The following is a 27,202-nucleotide window of genomic DNA, read 5'->3' on the forward strand; positions in this document are numbered from 1 at the left end:
GCAGCAACAAAAATGGCACCTGCACTCTCAGACTTGTCATATGAGGAGAAATTGGCTAAACTAGATTTACCGACTCTGGAGCAAAGAAGAGAGAGGTGACCTACTGACCATCTACAGAATCATGAAAGGCACAGAAATATTTAATAGAGAGGAGTTGTTAAACTGGGACAGGAGAAGCACAAGAGGGCATGGAAAGAAAATAAAAAAACATAGCTACAGAAGAGATCTGAAGAAAAACAGTTTTCCACATAGAGTGGTGGACACTTGGAACAAACTGGACAAGGAAATAGTGTGCACAAAAACCATTCATGTGTTTAAAAACAAACTAGACACTGCGAGATACAAAGGCGGGACACCACGAGCATAGCTCCCCTTCCTGGAAAATACAACTAGGTTAATAAATGGTTCGTGTCAGGTGTGTGAGGGTTTTCTCTGTGGAGCTTATATCTGGGGGTTGGAGTATTGAATTTGGCAGTCTTTCTTGAAGGGCTTGTTTAGGTATCTGGGTGTGTATGTGTTACTGTGTGGATGTTTGTGTGATATAGGGGTGTAGGTTGTTGTAGATATTTGAGTAGTATGCTCATGGTTTGTTTTTTGTTGCATTCTGTTGGTGGTGCTTGTGAAATGTAGTGTGAAGGCATAGAATTATGCTACTGACATTTTTTTGTGATATTATATTGGGAGGATTTTGGTTTTTGTATGTAGGTGTCTATAGGGGTGGTTTTGATCCATCCTGATATTATTCTGTAATGCCAAAATTATTCATTGTGATATCATATATAGTATAACCCCCTTTTTTATGTATGAGGCCTACATGACTTGGTATGTAGTTGCACAGTTAGCAACCAGGAAAAGAACCCCCCTCCATCCCTACCACATCCTCCATGTTTTACCACCTTGTCCGAAACCTGGCAAACCACAGTTCACACCTTTGGTTATTTACAAAAATTCCACATACAAAAGAAAGGTAGAAAACTGAGTAGTTTTCATAAACACCAGGATTATATATGTCACCATGAGCACCCCGACTAAATCAAATCAGTTTAGATATGAAATTGTAAAAAGGGTTGGGAATATTAAGTTGCAGTCCAGAGAGAATAATCGGACATTGGTTAGGGCCTCCAGGGGTAAAGCATGCATTGGTTTTGGCGTCATTAAGACTCAGACCGCCAAACCCATAGATTGATGAGTGGTTAAATGGTCACCTAAGGAAGGTAGCCCACTGGGGTGTCCACTCACACAACCATTAATTGATTAATAGGAATAACGAGGGGAATGAATGCAGTATGGCCAATGTTGCCCATTATATGCCAAGGGACAAAGAAATTGGTGATTCATGCTTAGTGCCAAATATTCTGTGTCATTCTATCACTTTTTTTTTTTTTTTTTTTAATGTAATAAATGTCATAGTATCAATTGAACACTGGTTTGAGATCCTGTTTTGGTTGTAATTACATATACAGTATGTGTAATAGTCAACGAAAATAAAAATATAGTAATATTCAAATAAAAGCAAGAAAAATCTATAATTGTTTTAACTATCATTACACTGGTGGCAGCAGCACAATACCTACTTTGATTTTGGTAATCCAAAGCCAGTTCTTTCTACAAGTGAATTATTGTATGTTGAAAGTTGTTGATAGGCCATAAATGTATTCCTCATGATGGCTTGGTGTAGGTCCCCCCCTCTATATACACAATACACATGTATTCTGGAATCCCTGAAGCAGAGCCTGGTGGACCATGGAACACATGGATGAGAGTGTGGAGACCAGCAACATGATGAGAATTGGTGGACTGCCCTACACCCCGGACCTTTGCCAGGAATGTGATACTGAGACAGACTATCATAGTGTGGAAAAAATGGCCAGTAGAGCCAAAAGGAATAAGTGCAAAATGAACCAGATGGACAAAAGATTGCCACCACAAATGATCAGTGAATGCCAAGATGTTTAATTACTTTTTTTGTGAAGTGTAATGTTTTTATTTTTCTATTGAAATGTTTATTTGAAGTGATGTTGCAATTTTTTTTTTTACAAGAATATTTTAGTTTCTTTTTATAATGTTTATTGTGTTTGTTACTATTTTGTCAGATTGTGTAAGGATACCATATTTTCTACAAAAGTTTTGCAGAAGTTGTATGTAGGAATTATAATGTTGGGTTAAGGGAAGATAGAAATACTGATCTGAACCTTGGCGGACAGTCAGTTTAGATGATTGTACGACACCTGAAGAGTTATGTAGCTATGGCACAGCTCAGGTGGACTGGACGTGGCCCTTTTGGTGTTGAACATAAGGGGAGCCCTTTAATTCAAGTGAATTGTGCACTCACCTCAACAATTAGTACACTTATACGGGTGATCACTACAGAGAGAGTCCAGGTTTAGCTTGGATGTTAGTGACCACATCCACTGACCAGGGACTGATACTGGTTGGGGAGCTCTCTCAATACCAGGGAGAAATTGGTGAACTGACAGGTGTCATCAGAGAGATGGTTGATACAGCCCACTCAAATGGTAAACCTCCTCAGGTCTGGGAATGTTATTTTGCTTAAATGTTACTTAATAAAAGAGAAAAACTTTCACTTAATGATGTGGAATTTTTGTGCCCCAGAGGAGAGATGTGTGTAATGCCAAAATTATTCATAGTGACACCATGTAAGGTATACCCCCCTCCTTTTTATATGCAAGGCCTATATGACTTGGGATGGCATTGCACAGTTAGCAACCAGACAAAGATCCTCTCCACCCCTATTCCATCCTCCATATTTTTCTGCTTAGGAATATACCCAGCATGGGTAACACACTCGTCTGAAACCCGGAGAACCCCAGTTCATATCTTTGGTTGTTTACAAAAATTCTGTATCCAAAAGATAGGTAAAAAACTAAGTAATTTCCATAAACACTGGTATTATATATGTCACTATGAGCACCCTGACTAAATCAAATCAGCTTAGATATGAAAATGTTTAAGGGGTTAGGAATATTAAGTCTGTCCAGAGAGAGTAATTGGACATTTGTAAGGGCCTCCGGGGGTGAAGTGCGTGTCAGTGTCATTAAGACTCAGAACATCAAACCCATAGATTGATGAGTGATTAACCAGTCATCTATGGGAGATAGCCCACTGGGGCATCCATTTACACAACCATTAATTAATAGGAATAACAGGGGGAATGAGTGCAATATGGCCAGCATTGCTCACTGTCTGCTAAGGGACATTAAGAAAGGAAAGTGCTTAGTGTTTCTCTCTCTCTCTCTTTTGTTTTTATAGATATGAAGAAACTGTTTTTTTTTATGCTTAGTGCCAAAAATTCTGTTATGGTATATATATATATATATATATATATATGTATATATATATATATGTATATATGTATATAATATATGTATATATATAATATAGTGTGAATGTAGTAATTTCAGAGGGATTAGCCTGTTGAGTGTAGTAGGGAAGGCTTATGGGAGAATCTTAATTGAGAGGATTAGGAGAGGAACAGAAGGAGTAATTGGTGAGGAACAGTGTGGATTTAGGACGGGTAGAGGTTGTGTAGATCAGATCTTTGTGGTAAGACAGATATGTGAGAAAGCTATAGGAAAGGGGAAGGATGTTTTTTGGGCTTTTATGGATCTGGAAAAGGCTTATGATAGGGTAGACAGAAAGGCACTGTGGGAGGTTATGCAGATTTATGGGATAGGAGGAAAGCTTTTGGGAGCTGTCAAGAGTTTTTATGTGAGTAGTAGAGCATGTGTTAGGATTGGAAATGGAGAGAGTGAGTGGTTTGAAGTAAAGGTGGGACTTCGTCAAGGATGTGTTATGTCGCCCTGGCTGTTCAACTTATACATGGATGGGGTGGTGCGAGAGGTGAATGCTAGGGTAGTGAGTCAGGGATTGGAGATGGTTAAAGAAAATGGAGAAAAGTGGGAGGTGAGCCAGCTGTTGTTTGCAGACGACACTGCGCTTGTGGCAGGGTCAGAGGAGGGATTGAGGAAGCTGGTGGCAGAGTTTGGGAGAGTATGTGATAGAAGAAAGCTAAAGATAAATGTGGGTAAAAGTAAGGTGATGAGATGTACAAGGGGTGAAAGTGGCAGTAGACTGGAAGTGAACATTAAGGGAGAGCGACTGGAGGAAGTGGATAGTTTTAGATACTTGGGTGCAAGTGTAGCAGGAAAAGGTGGAGTGAAGGTGGAGGTAGAATGTAGATTGAGAGAAGCGAGTAAATGCCTTGGTGGTTTAAAGAGTGTAATGAGAAATAGACATTTGGGAATGGATGCGAAGAGGAGACTGTATGAAGGAGTGATTGTGCCAACAGCATTGTATGGGGCAGAAACGTGGAACATAAGAGAAGAAGAGAGAAGGAGTTTGAATGTGTTTGAGATGAGGTGTCTGAGAAGTATGGTGGGGGTTACTAGGCTAGATAGAGTGAGAAATGAGGAGGTGAGGAGGAGAACAGGGGTGAAAAAGGATTTGGGAGATAGGGTTGATGAAAGAATATTAGGATGGTTTGGACACATGGAAAGAATGAGTGAAGAAAGACTAGTAAAAGAGGTGTGGAAGGCAGATGTGGAGGGAGTGAACATGAGGGGACGTCCTAGGATGAGGTGGATGGATGGGGTGAAGGGGGCTTTGGGGAAGAGGGGAATGTCTGTTGAGGAAGGAAGGGAGAGGACGGAAGACAGAGGTGAGTGGAGAATGGTTGTATATGGATGATGTTGTGACTGCATGAGGAGGAATGGGCGGGGGGTGGGGGGTGGGGTAGTATGTGTGAGTAAATTTTGACGCAGCCCGAAGGGATTTCTCCCCGTCCTCTCCTTATATGCAAAGGGGGACGGAGAGGGGGGTCGCCGATTAAATGAAGCGGCCTTGCTGTGGATGTACTGTGTCTTGCGACACTGCTTCTGACCCAGGGCGGTGGGCGGGGTGCAGGGATGACCCGTCATCCAGGAGGTGCTCAGATGAGAGGAAGGGTGGGAGGGGTGTGGAGTGTATTTAGGGATGAAATGGGTGGGAGTGTTTTTATGCCTTTCCCTTTTTGGCTACCTCCCTTGGAAGGGGGAAAAAGCCTTGGTATATGTATGTATGTATGTATATATATATATATATATATATATATATATATATATATATATATATATATATATATATATATATATATATATATATATATTGTTTTTATTTATTTATTATTTTCTTTAATGTAATAAGTATCATAATATTAATTGGACTCTGGTCCAAAATTCTTTTGTTGGTTGTAATTACATTCACATGTAATAAAAAAGACAATAATATTTGAATAAAAGTGAGGTGGTTCATAGGATTTTTAATAGTTTCTTTTTGTTGTCCAAAGTCAGTGCTTGTGATTGTTTGTAATTGGTTTATTTTCTTGTTGATTTTTGCTGTCAGGTCTCTGGTATGTGGTCTGAATGTTATAAGAGTATCAAATGTTAGTTCCAGAATTTTTGGGCTCCTCTAATGGAAGGGTTTGGCCATTTAATTTTACTATAGGGTGATTTTTTTTTATTCATGGTTGTCTGGAGTGAGTAACACTTGATTTCTGGGGTACTGCTTCCATTGTTTGTTTGTTTTGTTTTGTTTTTTTAGCCATTGTTCCTGTTTGTTTAAGTGGGGTTGAGTGTTCTTTGGTGCTATTTTGTATCCAATGTACAAGGTTATTATTGTCTAGTCATATTCTGTGTATGAGAGAACACTAGTGTTTAGTTCTGGTTCAGGAGTTAGTGGATCACTCATAAAAATGTTGAACAGTAAGAATGGAAGATTGCACCTTGAGGGACTCCATTGTATATTCTTTTTGTACAGAATTTTAGTTGTTTTGGTTTACTCTGCATTGTCTTCCTGCTATAAAATTTGTGAACAATTTCTTGTTATTAATATGGATAGCTGTCTCAAGGATTTTTATAGATAATGTGTGTTTGGGGACCTTGTCAAAAGCTTTTTCTATATCTATAGGAACTATAAGGGTTTTCTCTCTTTCTCTCTCTCATTTTTTTTTCTTTTCTTTTTTTAATCCTTCAGTATTTGTTGTGTAATGTTTGTGAGCAGAGGGTGGTAAAGTGACCCTCCTGGAAACCATGTTGATTTGGGGGAGGTATGTATTTCTGATTTGTTCATGTTCCAACCAACCTTTCCATCAATTTGGATATTGTGAAAAGTAAGAAGAGCAGTCTGTATGATGCAGGGTTTTCTGGCAGTTTGTTTGGTTTGAAGATTGGTATTATGAGATTTTTTCCAGATGTTTAGGATGTTTAGATTTTTTTTTGTGTCTGTATTTCATCTTCTGTATCTTTACTATGGAAAGGGAGGGGGTGATTTCATTGTCAGTTTTGATTTTATATATGTAATTACCTTCCTGTTTTCTGGTATAGTGGGCTTGAAGATAGTCTTGGAGAAATGTTTGTTGATGATGTCATATTGCTGTGTGGGTGATTGTATTTTCCCCTGGGTTCCTCCAGCTGTTTCATGGGTATAGGGTTGGGTGTTATTTCGTTTGGGTTTTTTAATGATTCTTTACTGCTCTCCACATTTTTCCAATGTTAGTCTTTCAATTTATTGTGTTTGTTATTTTTTCCAGTTTTCTTTGTTTGTTACTAATTTGTTTTGTGATATTACTGTTTAATTGTTTTAGTTCTTTTTCTTGTTCTGTTAGGTTGTTTTTCTTTTTTAAGTTATTCCTTTTTTCTTTAAGTAGGCTATCTCTGACAGTGACAACAAGAAATGAAACCTGTTAAAATCAATCACAATCAACAGCTTTGGACAACAGAAGGAAGCTACAGTATAATTACTATCAACAAACAATTCATGAGAACCACAATCAACATTTCCACAGCATGGTTCCCAACAGTCAGCAAAGAGACACTTTAGAAACCTTAGAAAATAAAGCATTGAGAGTAATAACAGGATGCACCAAAAAACATTCCAACAGAATAGAAGCACACAGAAACCAAAATCCTTCCAATTGGATATATGGAAGTGGTAGATACACAGTTTTGTGCTAGAGCCCTTCAACCCCACTCACCTGTCACAATATATCACACAAACACAACCAGTTGAATGAATGATGGAAAAAAACATACAACCTTACACACAGTACGTTCTCACAAAAAATGGATTCACACTCAGGTCACTAAGCAAGCTCTTCAAAAACCCCTAGACATCAACCTGGCAGAAAAATCCCACAAATGTCGTCTGGTGTGTTGTATTTGATTTTCTGTATCAAACCTGGCCATGATTTGATCAGTTCTATCAATCCAATTGCCAGCATGCTTTTATGCCTTTAATTGGGAGATTTTCTATCTTACACTGGATATGAAAAGAAGTGTCACAGTTTGGCATGTATTTGATTTTCTGTATCAAACCTGGCCACAATTTGATCAGTTCTATCAATTCAACTGCCAGTGTGCATTTATGCCTTTAATTGGAAGATTTTCTATCTTACACTGGATATGAAATAAAGGCAAAATGCAAAATATAACTATTTTACTTACATGATATAAAGTATATATATAAAAAGTAAACTTAAATGTATGGAGGGGTTTGAATGAGGGCGAGAATGTGAATTGTGTGTCAGCACAGCCTGTGACCCTCCTTTTTATATGTGGAACACATACAAGTGCCAATGGCAGGTGCCATTTAGCTACATCTATAGGCCTAGTCTATATTCCTATTTACCTGGTTTCACACAAGTCTTCCACTTTATTCTTGTGTGAAGAAGGTTTACAATTTATCATTTGCTATCTGAATCATGTCAAGAAATTATCATGATTTGAGATGGTGTTACTTTCCTGTGCCATCATTGTTTTGGTGCCCTGTGACCTCTGTTGCAAATTGTTCCATGTGTGTACTCCACTGTACTACACAAAAAAAATCCTGTAACTGGTTATTTATCATAAATTACTTAGTATTATAATCCTATATCCTATAATGTAGCTTAAGGTAACCTAGTAGTGGTTGAATTCAACATCAATATGCAATTTCATTATAGGATAGCTAGCAAGAGCAAAATTAGTGTTTATATGACTTGCTAGGATGCATGGATTTATATTACATAATACAACTCACATAAGCTACAGCACCACACCCGCACACCTTTGTGTCATATTGTGACACATCATGAAACACGATACATCATGGAACATGACGGAAGCAAGAACCATAGTACCAACACAGAATAGCCTTGGCCACAGAACTAAACTGTCTTAGATTCAACCATCACACAGAAGACACAGAGCACTTCATCCTACACAACTCCACACTAACAGTCCCTAGCCACAGCACAATATTTCTTCCTTTAGTGAACTATGTGCCCACCTGGTGGCCATTGCCAGTTACCTAGGAGCCATGGGTATCCTGCAAATAAGACCTGGGGCAACAATTTGATTAATTGATCTTTTTTATTTTGACAGTTCACACTTCAAACATCCTGGATCTCATTAATTTCCTAATCCAGTAATTACACATGGTATTCTTTCCTCCCATGTTGCCACCAGTTTGGGTTTGTTTCTATATCACTTGGTAGCAGGAGGAGAAGGGAACCAGTTGCTAGTTGGTAGTTCTCCTTGTATGAATAAGTTGGGGGGAACATATTCTAACTTGATAGAGATCTTGGATTTCACCTGGATACTAGTGCCATAGCCTCGGAGCTGTACCTACAATTGGAGATGAGGGTGTTGGATTGGTTTTGAAGATGGATGATGTAGGAGCACCACTAAGAGAATATAAATCATAGAGTAAGAGAAAGGATGGATACTAGTATTTACCTAGTTGTAATATATGGGAGGGGAGCTATGCTCGTGGTGACCCGTCTTTGTATCTCCGCATCAAGTTTTATCTTAAAATCTTGTATAGTGTTTGCACATACTGTTTTGTTGTCTAATTTGTTCCATGTATTTATCGCTCTCTGTGGGAAACTGTTCCTTTTCAAGTTTATTCTATTACCTTTACCTTTACCTTTACCATACACCAGGTAGGGCCAGTGCCCTGTCAGTTGTGATGCCTCACGAAACTTCTCCACCAGGTACGATCCTCGTAAAGTTCCTCTTCTTCCACACTCTCTATTGTTGATCCTCTCGCTTCAATTGCTTCCCTCACTCCATCTCTCCATCTCTTTCTGGGTCTTCCTACTGGCCTCTTCCCTCTTGGATTCCATCGATAATATTTAGCAGGGTAACTTTCTTGACTCATCCTCATGATGTGTCTATAACTATCCTTTTTCAGTTTTTTCCGTGTCCTCTCGTTTTACCATTGTCCCACACTAAGAAGTTGTTCCTGTCTAAAACTTCCATTCCTTTCATTATTCTGTAGATAGTCAGCAGATCTCCTCTTTCTCTTCTTTGTTCCAGAGTTGGTAGATTCAATTTGGATAGTCTTTGCTCATATGTTAGTTCAGCGAGAGTTGGTGCTAGTTTGGTTGTCGCTCTTTGTAATCTTTCTAGTTTCTTAATATTCTTTTTGGTACTGGGTGTCCAAAGTGATGCTGCATACTCAAGTTTTGGTCTTATTAGTGTAGTTAGTATTTTCTTTATCATTTCTTCATCCATATAAGCAAATGCCACTTTGATTGACCTCAATATGTTGTAGGTTTCTCCGAATATTTTATTTATATGCTTATCTGGTTTCATGTCCTTTCCAATCATCACTCCAAGATCTTTTTCCGAGTTTGTTTTATTTTATTTTTTCTTCCCCAATTCTGTAATCTTTTGATATTCTGTTTTTACTCTTTCCAAATTCCATTATACTGCATTTCTTTATATTAAATTTTACTTCCCACTTTTGAGTCCAATTCCAGATCGTGTCCAGATCTTGTTGCAATGAGTTGCAGTCTTCTTCCGTTTTTACCTTTTTAGTAATTTTGCATCATCTGCAAAGAAATTCATATAGCACTCCACGCCTTCATTCTTGTCATTAATGTATACGGTGAACATGATCGGGGCCAGTACTGATTCTTGCGGGACACCGCTTTTTATTTCTTCCCAGTTGGAGAATTTTTCTCTAATTACAACTCTCATTTTCTTCCCAATCAGGAAGTCTCTCATCCATTCCAATAATTTTCCTCTGATGCCACCTTTTGACTCTACCTTATTTATTAGTTTCCTATGTGGTACCTTATCGAATGCCTTTTGCATGTCCAGAAAAGCACAGTCCACCCATCCATCTCTTTCTTGTATTATGTCTATTAATCTTGAGAAAAAGCAGATCAAATATGTTGTACATGATCTCCCTTGTCTGAATCCAAATTGATTTAGGTTCAGTATAGATTTTTCTTCCAGGTATGTAACCCATCTGTTTTTGACAACTCTTTCACAAATTTTTGCTATTGGGCTTGTTAGTGAGACCGGTCTGTAGTTAGAATTATAATAATTTGTTATTATTATTGTTGTTATTGTTATTATTATTATTGCTGGTGCTGCCTCAAATTTCACTGACTGGAAAGCTGCACCCATACAGTGGCTGGCAAAGTTTCCTCCCACAGATCTCTTTGGGAAAAAAATTTGGACCATTGTTTGTGTTGTTATTCACCATGGTCCTGGATCACTTGTTAGACTCATGAGCGACAGTTAATACCATTTTGGATGAGAGTTCTAAGCTCATATATGGCCTGATCAATGGATGATGCTGTGACCATTGAGCAATGTATTAGCGTGGGACTGTTTCTGTCCCTAGTTGAAATGGAGGAGGAGGAGGAGGAGGAGTAGGAGTAGGAGTAGTCACCAGTTGTCATCTCTCAATGTTTGAAAATATGCAATAGAGTTGAAGTTGACAGAGATCTTGGGCCCAGCCCAGATTGAGTAATCAACTTCTGACGGAAGTAATAAGGTTGATGGGTTTTGGAAATGTGCAACTTTGCTGTCCGTCTTGTTGGATCACTGCAAGCAGTGGTTACTTTTCTATTACTGTATTACTATTTATTTTTCTTATTACTATTTTCAGAATTGTGATGGAGGCTTGTATGTTGGACTTGCTGGTGCGTCTTACATGATGTTCAGACTTTCACAACTGCCACAGTTTGAACAAGAAAAATCCTACTTTATAAATGAGGCAATTGGGTTTCTAAAACGTGCCCTAGAATATACCAGCCGCACAAGACGTAACAGTGATCGAGCAGCCTTCATGCTTGGAAGTGCAGGAGTAATTGCTTTGGCTGCAGTCATCAATAAAAGTGTTGGTAAGGGGATAATAGAACAGTAATATTCTGTTTGTATTTTGACATGTTTAGCATCTGCTTGATCCATAGTATCTTTACTTTTCATCATACATACATATACCAAAGGCTTCTTCCCCCTTACACGGGTGGTAGCCAAAAAGAAAAAGGCATAGAAATCACTCCCACCCATTTCATTTCCCATATATTCCACTCCCCTCCACCCTCCTCCCTCCCTCCTATCTTGGCACCACCTGTATGACGGGTCATCCCTGCATTCAATCCACTACCCTGGGTCAGAAGCAGTGTCGCAAGACACAGCACATCCACAGCAAGGCCGCTTCATAAATTCGGCGACCCCCCCTCTCCGTCCCCTCATGCAGAAAAGGAGAAGACGGGGAGAAATCCCATCGGGCTGTGTCAATTTTTTTTTTTTTTTTTCATACATACTTCCTCACTCCCCATCCCCCACCCACTCCTCGTCATGCATCACAGCTTCATCTATACACAACCCTTCTCCATTCACCCCTATCTTCTGTCCTCTCCCGTCCTTCCTCCACAGACATTCCTCTCTTTTGTAAAGCCCCTTTCACCCCATCCATCCATCTCATCCTAGGACGCCCCCTCATATTCACTCCTTCCACCTCCGCCTTCCACACTTCTTTTACTAATCTTTCTTCACTCATTCTTTCCATGTGTCCAAACCATCCTAATACTCTTTCATCAACCCTATCTCCCAGCTCCCTTTCCACCCCTATTCTCCTCCTCACCTCCTCATTTCTCACTCTATCTAGCCTAGTAACCCCTATCATACTTCTCAGACATTTAATCGCAAATACATTCAAACTCCTTCTCTCTTCCTCTCTCATGTTCCATGTTTCTGCCCCGTACATTGCTGTTGGCACAATCACTCCTTCATATAACCTCCTCTTAGCATCCATTCCCAGATGTCTATTTCTCATTACACTTTTTAATCCACCAAGGCATTTACTCGCTTCTCTCAATCTACATTCTACCTCCACCCCCACTCCTCCCTTTCCTGTCACATTCGCACCCAAGTATCTAAAACTATCCACTTCCTCCAGTTTCTCACCTTTGATGCTCACTTCCAGCCTACTGTCACTCTCCCCCCCTTGTACATCTCATCACCTTACTTTTCATATAAAGCCTATAATGAAAGTGGTACTCTTGATTTTCATTATTTCTGTTTATCCCTCTGAGTAACAGGGCTCAAATGGCCAGCCACCGTGCTATGTAGGTATTGGCTTTAACCACTTCAGTATGAGTTAAATTCTTGCGCACAGCACCGGCTGCCATATGTATGATTCATCACACTAGTATTATAAAATATAAAGTCACTGCTGTCTTACTCATTCTCTTTTACTATGGGTGATAATAAACACAGAAAACGTGATCAAACCAGTTCACAGAATCCAGTGGTAACTCATGGACAACTACAAAAAAAAAAAGTATATACATATATATATATATATGTATATATATATGTATATATATATACATATATATATATATATATACATACATACATACATACATACATACATACATATATATATACAATCAAGATGCCAATGCATTCTCATGTACCCACTCATGCCCCATAATGCCTACGTAGGTGTCATCATACCGAAGTAGTTAATGAATAATATCCCTGGAGTAATGTCCTCTCAGCATAGTAAAACTGCTTGGTGTTAAAACAACAAATATAGTGTACTTCATAACGCCAAATTAGTTGAAATGGAACCCTTGTGTTATGGTGATGTCCTCTTAGCCAAGTCAGATAATCTAGCATTACTTGGAACAAAACCAGCAGTGTTTGCCATCCCATTCAAAGGCTTGATGGCCGTGTGCAGTATCCCATCTCTCGTATTTCATCCCAGGAGCAGTAACAATGGGGAACACCAGCACACAAATTTCCTATCATGAGCCCTAATTTACAGCAATTGCTCACTGTATTATCATGAAGGGTATATGAGCCAGGCAAAATGGGCACAGTCAATATTAATTTGGTACAGTGCACAGAAAATAGCAGACGATGTCAAGGTCATGCATTTAGCTAAAATCTTTTTGATAGACAAGCATAGAGGTATGCATGCTCAGGACAGTCATGTGTGTGGGTGGTGGCCAAGTTGTCAGACTCACAATGCTTTCAAACTGTCATTGTTCACAGTTGACTTCAAGGCAAAGTCAAATACACCTAGGTCTTTTAATCCAACACTTGCCAACCACCACTTGTGCAGATGTTTAGGCCCAGGACGTAAAACTACTTTGGGGATTGGTCTAAGACATAAAAAATCCCCAATTCCCGAAGACGGTTTATGTCCTGGGTCCGAATGTCTGTACAAATGGCACTTGCCGAGTGCTGGATTAAGAGGCATAGGTGTAGTGCTATAAGTATTTATGAGAACCCTATTTCCAAAACAAAACTATTTCCATTATAATAAAAGTGGAAGAATAGAAGAGGAGATTAGTTATGGAATAAGGAATGGATGAAAAATGGAGTTTCCTTGAAAGCCGAAAGTGTGTCGGTGAAAGGAGTGAAAGGATTGTGAAAAAATAGTTGTTCCTGCTGTTATGTATGGGAGTAAGGCCCGTTTTGTGTGCAGGCTATACTTGAGGGCTATGTATGAAGTTATGAAATATTAGAGAATGGGAAGAAAAGGTTGCTGAAAGGACTAACACAGATGAAATTGGGCTAAAAGTAGAACAAGCTAATTGGAGATGGTTTAGTCAGTTCATGAGAATGGACGAAAGTAGATATTGTGAAGGAGTCATTCATCTGGCACTGGGAGTGAGAGCAAGGGGTAGTCCAAGGAAAAGGTCAGCCAGGCCAAAGTCAAGTCTCTCTTTTGGAATACCCATGGCTCTAGGTAATTGGCAACAGCCACCATACTGGCCCAAAAGTCACTCAAGGAAGAAATGGTGTATTGTTGTCTTGGTATGACTAGGGTGGGGCAGCATAAGACGAGGTTTCCAGTGTCCTCGTGTGTTAGTTGCATCTGGGGCAGTTTGTTTTCTGTGAACAGGCCATGTCTATCTTGGTATTGTGTGAGTACTGGATAGTGACCAGAACATAGTAGGGCTAGTGTGGTTCTTGCTTCTTTGGGAGAGATTTTTCTGAGGGGTTAACCTCTTCACTCCGGGGCACATCGCACGTCTGGCAGCATTAGCTGCCTGACGTTCGATGTTGCGTCATAATAATCGCATTATAAAAAATAAAGGCAGTGCTCAATCGTTCATCTCTTTCACCCGTGAATTTTGATAACCATAGAAAATATGATGAAGCCAGTTTAGAGAGAATGGAGGTTACGTAGGTACAACTACAATAAATATAATCAAGATGCCGGCGTCGGCATAATCGCATACCCACTTGCGCCTCATGATGCCTACGCAGGCGTCACCATATGGAAGTGGTTGCCTTGAGGGGTCTGATGAAGTTGGATGTTGTCTTGTTACGTGGTCTGAATGTGAATTTTGTTTTTGTATGCATGTGGTAGGTTTTTGTATACATTTGTTCGTATAGTATGCTTCTGTTTTTTCTTTTCTTTTATTCTTGTGTGTTCATTGGGTTGTACATGTATGTAGTGAGATAGGTGAGTAGACATGAGGACTCTTGTATAGAACTGTTTACTTTTACTTTCCATGCGATGTTCTATGGGGAGAATTTTGGTTTCTGTGTGCAGCTGTTCTATTGGGGCAGATTTGGTGCATTCTGTTAATTTTTATGCTTAATTTTGTCTAGTTTTTACAGTGTCTTATGCTTTCTTGGTTATTGGGAACCATACTGTGGAAAGTATTTGGCATGGTTCTTAACAACTGTTTTTGAATTGTGATTAGAATTTTTTCTGTTATTCAAAGCCTGTGTTGGCAGTTTATTTCATGTTTATTTTCTTGTTGATTTTCACTGTCAAGTCTTTGATGTGTGGGCTGAAGGTCACCTAAATGTCATAAGTGAGGCCTAGAATTTTTTGGTTCTTTTCCAACAGAAGGATTTAAATAGTCTGTTTTACTAATGGGTATATACATATATTTTTAATTTGTGGTTTTCTGGAGTGAGTGATATTACTGATTATTTCTGGGGGAGGTCTTCATTCTGTTATATTTAAGCCATTGTTCTAATTTGCATAAGCAAGCTTGGGTATTCTTAGCTATTCTTTTGTCATTGCTATGCTGGGTTATCATCAGGTCATATATAAACTCCACAGAGAAAACCCTCCCACACAAGGCTAGAACCACACAAGCATACCTGCTTTCACACAACTCCCTTTTGTAATTCTAGGCAAAACCCCTTATTGGAATAACCTGACAGATTTTCAGTTCTTTTTCAAATCACAGGGAGGAGGAAAATTCTGAACATTTAACAAATTATATTTTATTATCAAAGCTACTCATGCTCAAAATATTACTTATACTGGTAGTCATATAAATAAATTCAATATATCAGTTATAAAAAACAAAACAAAAAACAAATACACTATTACTTATGATGTATGTAAGAGCAGAGGAGATCAGTCAAAGACTTCTCAGGCTTCAGAGTAGTTCACTTCAGTTGAAGATTGTCCTCTGCATGGGGCGATGAAGATTGGCAATGGGACTGATGTGGGAAAGAATCCTTGGGTGCTATTCAGGCTGGGTCATTGTGAAGGATCGGTGCTGGGCCGCTAGTGAAGAGAACCCTTAAATTCTATTCAGGCTGGGGTATTGTGAAGGATCGGCACTGGGCTGATAGTGGCAAGAACCCATAGGTTCTATTTAGGCTGGAGTATTGTGAAGGATCAGCACTGGGCTGATAGTGGGGAGAACCATAAGGTTCTATTTGGGCTGGGGCATTGTGAAAGAGCAGTACTGTGCCAATATTGGAGAGAACCCTCAGGTTCTATTCAGGCTGGGCCATTGTGAAGGATCTACACTGGGCTGATAGTGGAGAGAACCATAAGGTTCTATTTAGGACAAGGCATTGTGAAGGTTGACAATGGGCCAATATCAGGAATGGTGATGCCACATCCTTCATTTATGGCTTCAAGTTTCTTTTCTTCCCTCCGGGCGTCCTTTGGTGCTCGTTTATATTAGCATGGGTGTAATGTCATGAAAGAAAAACTGGTAGCTTGTTGCCTTGTCCTGCATCCTGCTAGGACATGAATGTTTGGGATGTTCATGCCCTAGTTATGTATTCAGATCACTGTTCATTTTAAATGTATTTTCCTCCTTTCTGCTCTCACACCTCCACTCTTAGGGAATCATGCCTGCAGTCCTGCAAGACATTTGAAATGTTCTCCTCTTTACACTTACCTATGTTTTGTATGTATGCATACATCCAGTTATAACTATACATCAGATACATTAACCCCTTACATACAAGGGCACTGATGTCGACATCCTGAGGTGCGAATGGGTATAGGCAGATGCCAGCGTTGGCATCTTGATTATATTTATTTTGTAGCTGTAGCTGAGTGACCCCTGTATTCATTGTACAGGCTTGATCATGTTTTCTGTGGTTATGGAAGGCAGATGTGGAGGGAGTGAACATGAAGGGACGTCCTAGGATGAGGTGGATGGATGGGGTGAAGGGGGCTTTGGGGAAGAGGGGAATGTCTGTTGAGGAAGGAAGGGAGAGGACGGAAGACAGAGGTGAGTGGAGAATGGTTGTATATGGATGATGTTGTGATTGTAAATTTTGACGCAGCCTGAAGGGATTTCTCCCTGTCCTCTCTCGCCGATTAAATGAAGCGGCCTTGCTGTGGATGTGCTGTGTCTTGCGACACTGCTTCTGACCCAGGGCGGTGGGCAGGGTGCAGGGATGACCCGTCATCCAGGAGGTGCTCAGATGAGAGGGAGGGTGGGAGGGGTGTGGAGTGTATTTAGGGATGAAATGGGTGGGAGTGTTTTTATGCCTTTCCCTTTTTGGCTACCTCCCTTGGAAGGGGGAAAAGGCCTTGGTATATGTATGTATCCTTATTCAGGGTGAAAGAGAATGAGAGAGCTGTAACTTTATTTACCTAATTGTATATACCATATTGTAGTACAGGTATACAGACGCTCCTCAACTTACGTTTTAGTTACGTTCCGAACGGCCGAACGTAACGTGAAAATGAACGTAAGTTGTTACTGTACGTTCCAGTAATGTATGACCGTTCATACTGTACTATACATCCATAAATTCTATTACTGTATCTTATAAAACACCCCTAAATCATTAATTATAAACATAACATTGTAAAATAATAACATTAATTTCAAATAAATTAAATTCAAGCAACATAAAGTGAGATAGTGGAGGAGGAGGAGGAGGAGGCAAGGCACGTTCAGTCTGTCATTTGTGCCATGTAAACAATGGACGCAGTGTCATGCGTAAGTATCGTTTGAATGTCTCATACTATGGAGAGCGCGCTAAACTAAAAAATTCTATCACAATTTTTTTTTTTTTTTTATAATTTTTTTTTACAGTCAGTTCAAATGTAAAATAAAAAAAACGTAAAACGAATGAACGTAAGTAGAGGAGCGTCTGTACAGGAAAGGAGCAAGGCTTGTTGGGTCCCATCTCCTAATCTCAAATTTTCTCAGATTCATGTACAGTTCCAACTTAATCTATATCCTTGATTTCCAATTTTCATATTTAGATTTGAACTCATGATACATCTTTTAATGTGCATATTGTGATGCATCATCAAATCATTGTACATCAGGCACCTTGTGTGAGAATATTTGACTCGTACTGAAGATGTTAAAAGCAAGAGTGAACATAATGTTAATTTACAATATACGTACAAATGAATAAACAATGTGATATATTACAATATTTTCATAACCATGTTAGGGCATGACACCTATGCACAGGAATTTGTCATTAAGACAGTACCAACACAGAATAGACCTGGCCACAGATTCAAACTCCCCCAGGTACAACCACCAAACAGAAGATACATAACATCTCATACTGCTATGCCCCACACTAGCAATCCCCAGAGAACATAATATCTTTTCTCCAAGTAACTCATGGTCCCAACCAGAAGCTGTTGCTGTTTTCACAGAGGCTGCGGGTATTTTATGAGAGAGACCAGGGGCAGTGGATTGATTGATTGATCATCAGGTCATTGGCTTATAGTCATAATGTCAAAGAAGTGAAAATGTGTGGGTTACTTAAGTTGGAGAGGAATGTACATAGATTGAAGTGACATTCTATTCTAATAGAGAGTTATCAGGAATGAATATGCTCTACTGTTGAGGAAGAAATGTGGTAAAATTTTCTCATGGTTTGAAACAGGAATGAATGAAAGGGAGTGGAATATGAGGGAAAGGGTTTAAGTTTTCCCTCCTCCATGCTTAGCTATCAGTTTGTAGGATATGTCTAAGAGGTTGGAACAGAAGTTTTTAAAGAAATCTGTAGAGATAGACTGGAAATGGTAAGGAATTTTAGATATGTGTAAAGACATGGCAAGAAAATGTTTACAACACTTGGGTTTGGTCATCTGGTTGATTCTTGATTTCCTACAGCTAATTGAAGGGTTTTGTAGACAAAGCATCCTATCCTTGCAGGTCAGATAGAAGCAAGTGAAGAGTTTGTGAAGGAGTATGCAGCACTAGTTACAATGCTGAAGCCCCTTCATTGGTTACCCTGTGGTGGAGATGAACTTTTGGTTGGAAGGGCAGGTTACCTATGTGGAGTGCTATGGCTTCGCAAGGAACTTAACAATAAGGTAGGTGTGTGGTTCTCCTGTGTACTCAATTATTTATCATTTCTGTTTCTATTTTTTTGCTGTTTTTCTACAAAATTATTTGGAAAAATTGTATTCATATGGGAGAAAGGTTTGTGGAATATATGAAGAAATTACTGTTAAGTTCACGTTGCAAAATTATAGAGTAGCCAGTGATGGTTCCTAGTATGAGATGGTCCCCATGGATAGATGTCAAAGAGAATCATCTCTCCACCTTTCATCCACAAAGCCCATCAACACCCTGGTTTCCACATGGAGGTGCAGGCCCTCACAGATCAGACAACACTTAGTCTCCAGACTAGGCCAAGAATCTCTAGCAAATTCCACAGTTTTTCCTCCACTTTTCCCCCACTAAGGAGAGAGAACCACCAATTGTTCCCTTCTTTTGTTTTGTAGGTGGTGGCATTGAAGTAGACCCACATTTTCACACAAGAGAAAAACAGTCTAGTGTTTCCTTCTGGAAAGATTTTAAGAGGGGCAGAGTTCCATTATTGGCTGTGAAGGCAATATTTGGTTAATTGCAATTATGTAGACACATACAAATGTGATGTATGTGTAATAAATATCTATGGGCTCTTTTTCCAAGCATTGGTACTTGTGGCTGAAGTTGGTAATAGGGCCAGTTTGAATCCTACTTAGCAAGTGAATACATAGCAAGGGTATACTATATCAAATTCCCTGCTTTAAAAGGTCTGCTGTAAGGAGGCACTGTCCTTACTTCTTCCTATTTTGTTTTTGTTTTTTCCATGTACATTTTGAAATAATGGGACCAGTGACACCTACAAGTAGTGGTTTGTAAGACCAATGCCAGGGAGAATGATGGTCTTATCATCCATCTTTAAAACAATCAGCATCCTAACCTTTGTGCAGAGGTTGAGACTCAATTTCTAGATAGGGCCCAAGATCTTCTTATCAACTTTGTAATTCCTTCAACTTTTCACATATGAAGAGCTGACAATGACAATTGATCCCCTCGTACTACTACAGTGAGTCCTCCTTATATGGTAATTCTTTATCCAGTAAATTCATAGTTACAGTATTTGGTAATTACTACCTTCAATTCTATTTACAGTAAGAAAAATTCACAGATACAGTATCCGCTAGGTATTTTGAAGAGAAAAGAGCAGGGAGAAGATATGTCTGCCATATCCTATTATTACATGTTATAATGGGTTTGGTATATGGTAATTTAAATTTGTGGTAAGGTTTTCAGGAACGTATATGTACCATATAATGAGGACTTACTGTATTAGCTAATTACATAGACATTGTCTTGCACTAATACAACATAGACAACAGTTCAAAGTTTCTTCCCAGAGAGATCTATGGGAGGGCTTATGGGCTGTTACCAGCCACTATGGGGCTATATGTTTCATACATACATATACCAAGGGCTCTTTCCCCCTTACCAGGGAGGTAGCTAAAGTCAAAAGGCATATAATTCTTCTCCCATCCACCACCCCTCCCTCCCTCTCATCTTGGCTCCTCATAGATTATGGGTCATCCCTGTATTTCGTCCATCACCCTGGGTCAGAAACAATGCATCAAGACACACTGCATCCACAGCAAAGCTGCTTCATTTAATTGGCAACTCCCCTCTCCATCCCCTCATGCAGAAACCTTGAAGATGGGGAGAAATACCCTCAGGCTGTCAAAATATCATTCACACATAACCACTTCCTAACCCCCCCATTCCCTTCCATTCATCAGATTTAATAACCATTATCTTGAATTTCAAAAATTTTATTCTCCCAGTCTGCTTTAGAAAGAAGAAGAAGAGAAAGGAGAAAAACAAATAAATTTGTTTACCCAGAACATCTGCATTGTGTGATTACAGTAATTTCTTGTTAATATTTTCATTACCCAACTGAAATTCAAACATTTCATGATGAGGGCTGCACCTCCTGTTGGAAGTTGGGGGTTAATGGGTAACAGGCACCTTCACTGTCCATCTTGCAGAACCATCACAAACAGGTCTCTGGATAGGGTGGTAAGGGAGGTAAATGCATGAATGCTGTATATAGTTTTGGAATAAATGGGTGGGAATGGAATGGATTGGGAGGCAAATAAATGGGGAGAATGAATGGAAAAAAAAAATTGTATAAAGGAGTGATTGTATTCATTGAGTTGTATGGGGCAGAAACTTGGAATAAAGTGGTGGCAGAAAGGAAGAGACTGAATGATTAACTTCATTTGTTGCATCAAGTTTCACAACTCTACAATGGCTGGCATTGGTCACTGAAATCTCCCACAGATCTCTCTGGGAAGAAACTTTCAGTGGTATTCTAAAAAAAAAAAAAAAAAATCCATCCCTTCCAAGAATTGATATAAGATAAGGAAAGATTTTTTTTTAACAATACCACTGTAAGATTCTTACAGTGGTATTCTTAAAAAAAATCCTTCCTTAATAAATATTTCCCTTCCAAGGATTTATACAAGATTTTTATAAGGAAAGATTTTTTTAAGAATACCACCATTTGTACTGTGTTTGTGGTGTATCATTGTAGGACTGTTTCTGTGTCACTGGGACAAAGTAGTAGGGAGAGAAGAACAGTTGCTGGTTGTCAGCTCTCCATGCGAGAAAAAGTAACAAATACAATTGAAGTTGATAGAGAGATCTTGGACCTTCTCTGGAGACCAAGTGTCAGCCCCTCAGGGCTGCACCTCCTGATGGAGGTGAGGGGGAGTTCATGGGTTTTGAAAATGGGCAGTTTTGCTGTCCATCTTGCAGGACCACCAAATACAGGTACCCATCATTAGTCCTGACTGAATGATTTTGAGATAAAACAAGAAATATGAAAGCTAACGCAAGAATGGATGGAGTGAGAAATGTGGAGGAGAGGCAGAAAATGAGGATAGAAAGTAAGCTGTAAAAATAAGGAAAAACATAATCCCGAGATAGTTTGGGCTTGCAGAAAGAATGAACAAGAAAAGATCAGCAAAGAAAATGGGGAATGCAGAAGTGTATTGAATGAGCTTCAGAAGACCATGAATGAGATTGATTGATGGGAGGAAGGGACTTAGCATGCAGATGGCATGTCTGTAGAACTCAAAATAGAGTGCAGAAAATAGGAGTGAATGGAGGGAGATTATATATGGATGAAGGGATGTTCTTGTCTGCTGAACTCCTGAAAGGATGTTCTTGTCTACTGAACTCCTGAAGGGATGTTCTTGTCTGCTGAACTCCTGAAGGGATGTTCTTGTCTGCTGAACTCCTGAAGGAATGTTCTTGTCTGCTGAACTCCTGAAGGGATGTTCTTGTCTGCTGAACTCCTGAAGGGATGTTCTTGTTTACTTAATTCCTGAAGGGATGTTCTTGTCTACTTAACTCCTGAAGGGATGTTCTTGTCTACTAACTTAAATGGATGAGGATGGGATTTGGCATATAGTGTTGTTAAATTGGTTTTGGGTATTAGGTCCTGCTATGGAAGAGCTGTGTTTTGCTACTTTGCCTTTGACCTAAACAGTGTGGTGTGGGATAGGGTAAACTTTCATTTATGAGATGCTGAGAATGAAAGGGGGGTTGAATGGGTTTTTATACTAGATGTGGACATGTGTTTTGGTCTGGCCACCCCTATATAAAGGGGAAGGGTCTTTCGGTATGTAATATGTAATATACAGGAAAGGAGCTAAGTTTTTAAGGTCCCATCCCTTTCTTAATCAAACTTGGCTTTATATTCACTTATAGGTTTAGATTCAACCATGTCTTCGTATAGGCTATTCTATGAGTTCATGCATCTGAATTGAAAATTGTACGTTTTCCATACATCTGAATGGAAAACTGATTATGTTGATATCTTTCAAGCATGTAGTTTCAATTTGTTCTCATAACCCTATTATATCACTTGTCCCAAACCACAAAATTTGCCAGTTTTATTCATTCCTTTCACAGACTTCAGTACTGCCATAATGTTTCCTCTTTCTTTTAATGATAACATGTTCAATACTCCCATCATCCAGGAGGAGCCAAGAAAAGAGGTGGGAGGGGTGGTGAATGGGAGTGGAGTGGGGGATAGGGAGTTGGGGGAGTGGTTGTGTGCAAGTGATTTTTGACACAGCCTGAAGGGATTTCTCTCCCATCTTCAATGTTTCTGCATGGGGTGACAGGGGAGTGGGGGGATCGCTGATTAAATGAAGCAGCCTTGTTGTGGTTGTGCTGTGTCTTGCTGCATTGCCTCAGATCCAGGGCAATGGGCGAAATGCAGGAATGACCTGTCATGTAAGAGGAGCCAAGATGGGAGGGAGGGAGGGAGGGGTGGTGGATGGGAGTGGATTAGGTGGGGATGAAATGGGTGGGAATGGAACTATGCCTCTTGACTTTGGCTACCTCCCATGTAAGGTGGAAAAAGCTCTTGGTATATACATATATGTATGTATTTTTTATTTATATATGAATTTTATTTATTTTTGTGCAATACCTACCCTGCTTTACATTTACTCTCCTCTTGGCTTTCTCCATCTTCACTTGGCATCCACCCTCTTCATTCTGTAATTGTATATTACTTCCTGATTTCTTTGCAACTATTCTTCATCTCCTCACTTTTTTTTTTTTGCCACTACTGCCCTTGTCTCATCCCACCATTTGCTGCCTCACCTCCTTCCCATCCTATCTTTGCACATTTCTACACTTGGTTCTTGAAACACATTGTTCCTCTATGCCTGTTACTTCTTTATTCTTAATTACACCACATATTTCTCTCAGTTGTGGTAAGTAGTTTTCTTTTCCTTTTCATTTAATTTCCCCACCTTCACTACCTGTCTCCCTCTTTCCTTTTCTACATAATTTCCTCTAGTTTCCCTTTTACCAGGTCTGACAAACTGACAATCCACTGCCCTCTTCCCCCAATTACATATACTTCCAGAACTCTTCCAATCTTATTTTTAGGGTACCACTTTACATTCCTTTAATATCCTCTCAACTACCCTCCCAGTTACCATCCTGGCCCATGTATATTTATGCTTGTCTTTCTTCTTGAAACACCTTTTGTTGTCATTATTTCCCTTTCACTACACATGTCCATTGTCTCTTTGCTATAGTTCCTTCTTGCCACCCCATACCTCCCTACTACATTTGTTGGCTCATCTCCTACTCTAACATTAAGATCTCCCAGCACCACCACCTATACATTTCTGTCAAACCTCTACACACTCATTAAGTCAATCTGGACCTCTGCCCTCTTCTTTCTTTTCTAACTACCAGGGGCTATGTGAACTCAAATGCCCATATCTCCAATCCCGATTTACTTTTGCCCACATTATCCTCAATGACACTTCTATCCACTCCACCACAAACTTATCTATCTCATCATTTACCTGTAGTATCACTCTTTCCCTCCCTCCCGTTCTTGTCAGTCCTGACATCCGAAACTCTATCTCAACCCTTTTTTTTTCTTTCAATTTTGTCCTCTCAGCACTAACACATCTGCCTTCTCGCAAACATTCTACCAATCTTCCCATTACTACATCCATATATATTAATAACCCAATTACTTGGGTTCTGATTGGAGACCTTGCAAAAGTAATGACATTTTTAATAAAAAGTGGGTTTGACTGTATATTTTATAATGTGGCAGTTTATTCTCCATTTGTTATATGGATTCCCACAAATTATATGTACTATATTGATATAAGGTGTTTAATAAATACTGTAATGGCCATACTATTTTAGACTTTGGTCATTGGCACATTTTTAAATGGTCAGATCTTTCATGGGTTCAAAGATGATAAATTTCCACATTTCTTCTGTGACCTAGATCTTGCTCTCCCTCATTTTTACATTTTAGGAAGTTTCATAGCTGATGCATATATTATTAATTTGCACATTTCTGTAGATTATTTGCAGTGAGCATTTCAAATTTAACATGAAGTGTGGCTTTACTGCATGACAGGTTTTGGCAGAAAAAGAGGTGGATGCAGTGCTTGATGTAATGGTGCAGTCTGGGGTGGAGTATGCTCGCCAACACAAGAGTCCATTTCCTCTTATGTATGCATATTACCGCACGGAGTACCTGGGTGCCGCTCATGGTTTGGCAGGAATACTGCAAATGATGCTCAGGTAAAAACCATAAATCAAATGTAAAGATTCATGAAGTAACTCAGGAGAGAGTTTGATCAATTTAAATCCAAAGTTTCGGGCATAACCCTCCTTTAGAGATGCTACAGAAAACTAAACCAACATGGACTTGTATATGCAGATCATCATGCTGGCCACCATACCAGTTCCCCTATGACCCAGCCTATCCCCGTGCCTTACTCCATTCTGTATAGCTATTTCCACAGGTGGGATCACCCAGGAGAAGAAACCTATAACCAATAATAGAGAAAGTTTCTTTTCTTGGACTGGTACAGTGGCCAGCATATATAAGCCTATATCGATTCAGTCTTCTGTAGCATCTCCAAAGAAGGGTTAGGCCCAAACCATTACATCAAAACTTATCAAGCTCTCTTCTGAGTTCTTTCCTTGTACCCCTACCGTATATGTATGTGCATTACATACACATACTTAAAGTGTGATGAAGGGGTTTTGATGGATTTGAGATGAGTGTACATGTTGACTTGGCCACTCCCTACAATTGAAAGGGGAAAGGGATGGTTGAGTCAGATCATACTCCCATCCCACACCCATCAAAACCCATTTGACACCTCCCTCATGAATACAATTAAAAATTCTTCTATACTCAAATGTATTAATTTTATGGTCTTCATGTACCAAAGATTTTTTCTCTTTCTCCCTATAAGAGGGGTGGCACAGTCAATTTTGGATTTTGTTGCCAATAACCAATGGTTCAATCCTTGGTAGAAATTAAGTGATGAGCTTAATCCTTTGAGTGGAGATTAGTGTTCAGTCATAGAAGATGGGAAGAAGGTGAAGAATAATGAATAAATAAATTAGTGCATAATTCTTATAAATAGGGGTGTCACATAAGTTCCAGAAGTATTAACTACATATATTTATGTAAACAATATCCCATGCAAGGTGGCCAAATCAAAGCCTACATAAACATACATACATATATCAATAGTTTATGAAAAAAGAATTGTCTATTTTGACCAGAAAGCCTTATAGGTCTACAGTTATTTTTATAGTAGAATTATACATAAACATATCATAGATAAAGCCCATTCAACCACCCCTCTTATTGAGCACCTTGGGGATGAAGGGTTGCCATGCCCTCCACCACACTGCTTGGGTCAAAAACAATGCAGTGAGGCACAGCTGTTCCATAGTGGGCCCAACAGCTAGAACTGGTTTACCCCCCAACTACTAAACTGTATGGCGACCATGTTTCTCATCCACTTAAAATCATGAAGATAATGAGAACTTCCCTTTGGGCTGCACCATTCTTTTATCCATTCAGAATTTCCTTCCATTCACTCTCATCTATTACTCTCTTCCCTGCTCAACAGATAAACCAATCTTGTTTTTGGTCTTCTTTGTGAGATCACTCCATTCATGTTGCTTTCCACTCTCTTTGCTAATCATTCCTCATAATTTCCATATGTCCAAACTACCTCGCCTCTCTGTTCAACATATCTGGCAGTTTTCTTTCAACACATATTTTCTGTCTTACCTCCACATTTCTCACTATCTATTCTTGTAACATTCTTTTTGGCTTTCTCATATTCTAAGTCTCTGGTCCATACAGCACTATGGGTACAACCTCTCCTTATTTTTGTACTTATAATACCAATTTCTTATATTTCATTTCATTCAGACATTTTCTTGCTTCCTTCACTATAATTCACATCCACATCCTTTCCTGAATTCACGGCCACACCCCAGATACTTAAAATCTTCCAGCTTCTTGGTCATCACAGTTGCATTCAACCTGTTACCATCATTCCTTGTATCTCATCACTTTACTTTTGCCCACATTAACACAACTGTAACCATCAACAAGACCCACAAATTAGTCCTGTGAAATGGACATCAGAGAGAAGCACCTCTCTGGCACCCATTTTCAAAAGAACTAAATTGTATCATCACCATCACCAAGAGGTCCCTGAGGAAACTGATACTTGGTACCTAAACCAGACCCAAGATATCTATTTTTAATCAACTTTGACTATATTTCCTCCTCTTCATATCATTAAACCTGACAGTTTATGAATGGTCCCTCCTACTACAAGCTGGTGACATATAATGATAAAAATAATCCCCCCACTTTAAAGTACATAAATTCAACATTTGGAAGCAAAACAAAGAGAATAGAATAGGGGGGAGTGGACTGATGATTGCCATGAGGAATAACAATAGTGGAAGTAATAGATTTGAGTGAAAACAAGAGCGATAACAGCTGATCTGAAAATTAGAACC

General features: G+C 39.3%; 1 protein-coding gene across 3 annotated transcripts in view; it reads left to right on the plus strand.

Annotated features, from left to right (window-relative positions):
- Positions 1-27,202, plus strand: part of LOC143029823 (lanC-like protein 3) — a 42,292-nt gene that overhangs the window by 9,213 nt on the left and 5,877 nt on the right. For 2 of the 3 annotated variants that reach the window (XM_076192881.1, XM_076192882.1), the window contains 3 exons: positions 10,942-11,176; positions 18,707-18,867; positions 24,774-24,940. In XM_076192881.1, coding sequence (XP_076048996.1) covers positions 10,942-11,176; positions 18,707-18,867; positions 24,774-24,940 — 563 coding nt within the window. Of the gene's footprint in view, positions 1-8,977; positions 9,029-10,941; positions 11,177-18,706; positions 18,868-24,773; positions 24,941-27,202 lie in introns of all 3 variants that reach the window. The other variant, XM_076192883.1, reaches the window with a different exon arrangement.

Source organism: Oratosquilla oratoria, chromosome 11 (genome assembly GCF_046742065.1).
Source record: "Oratosquilla oratoria isolate Oo_2021 chromosome 11, ASM4674206v1, whole genome shotgun sequence".
NCBI lineage: Eukaryota > Metazoa > Arthropoda > Malacostraca > Stomatopoda > Squillidae > Oratosquilla > Oratosquilla oratoria.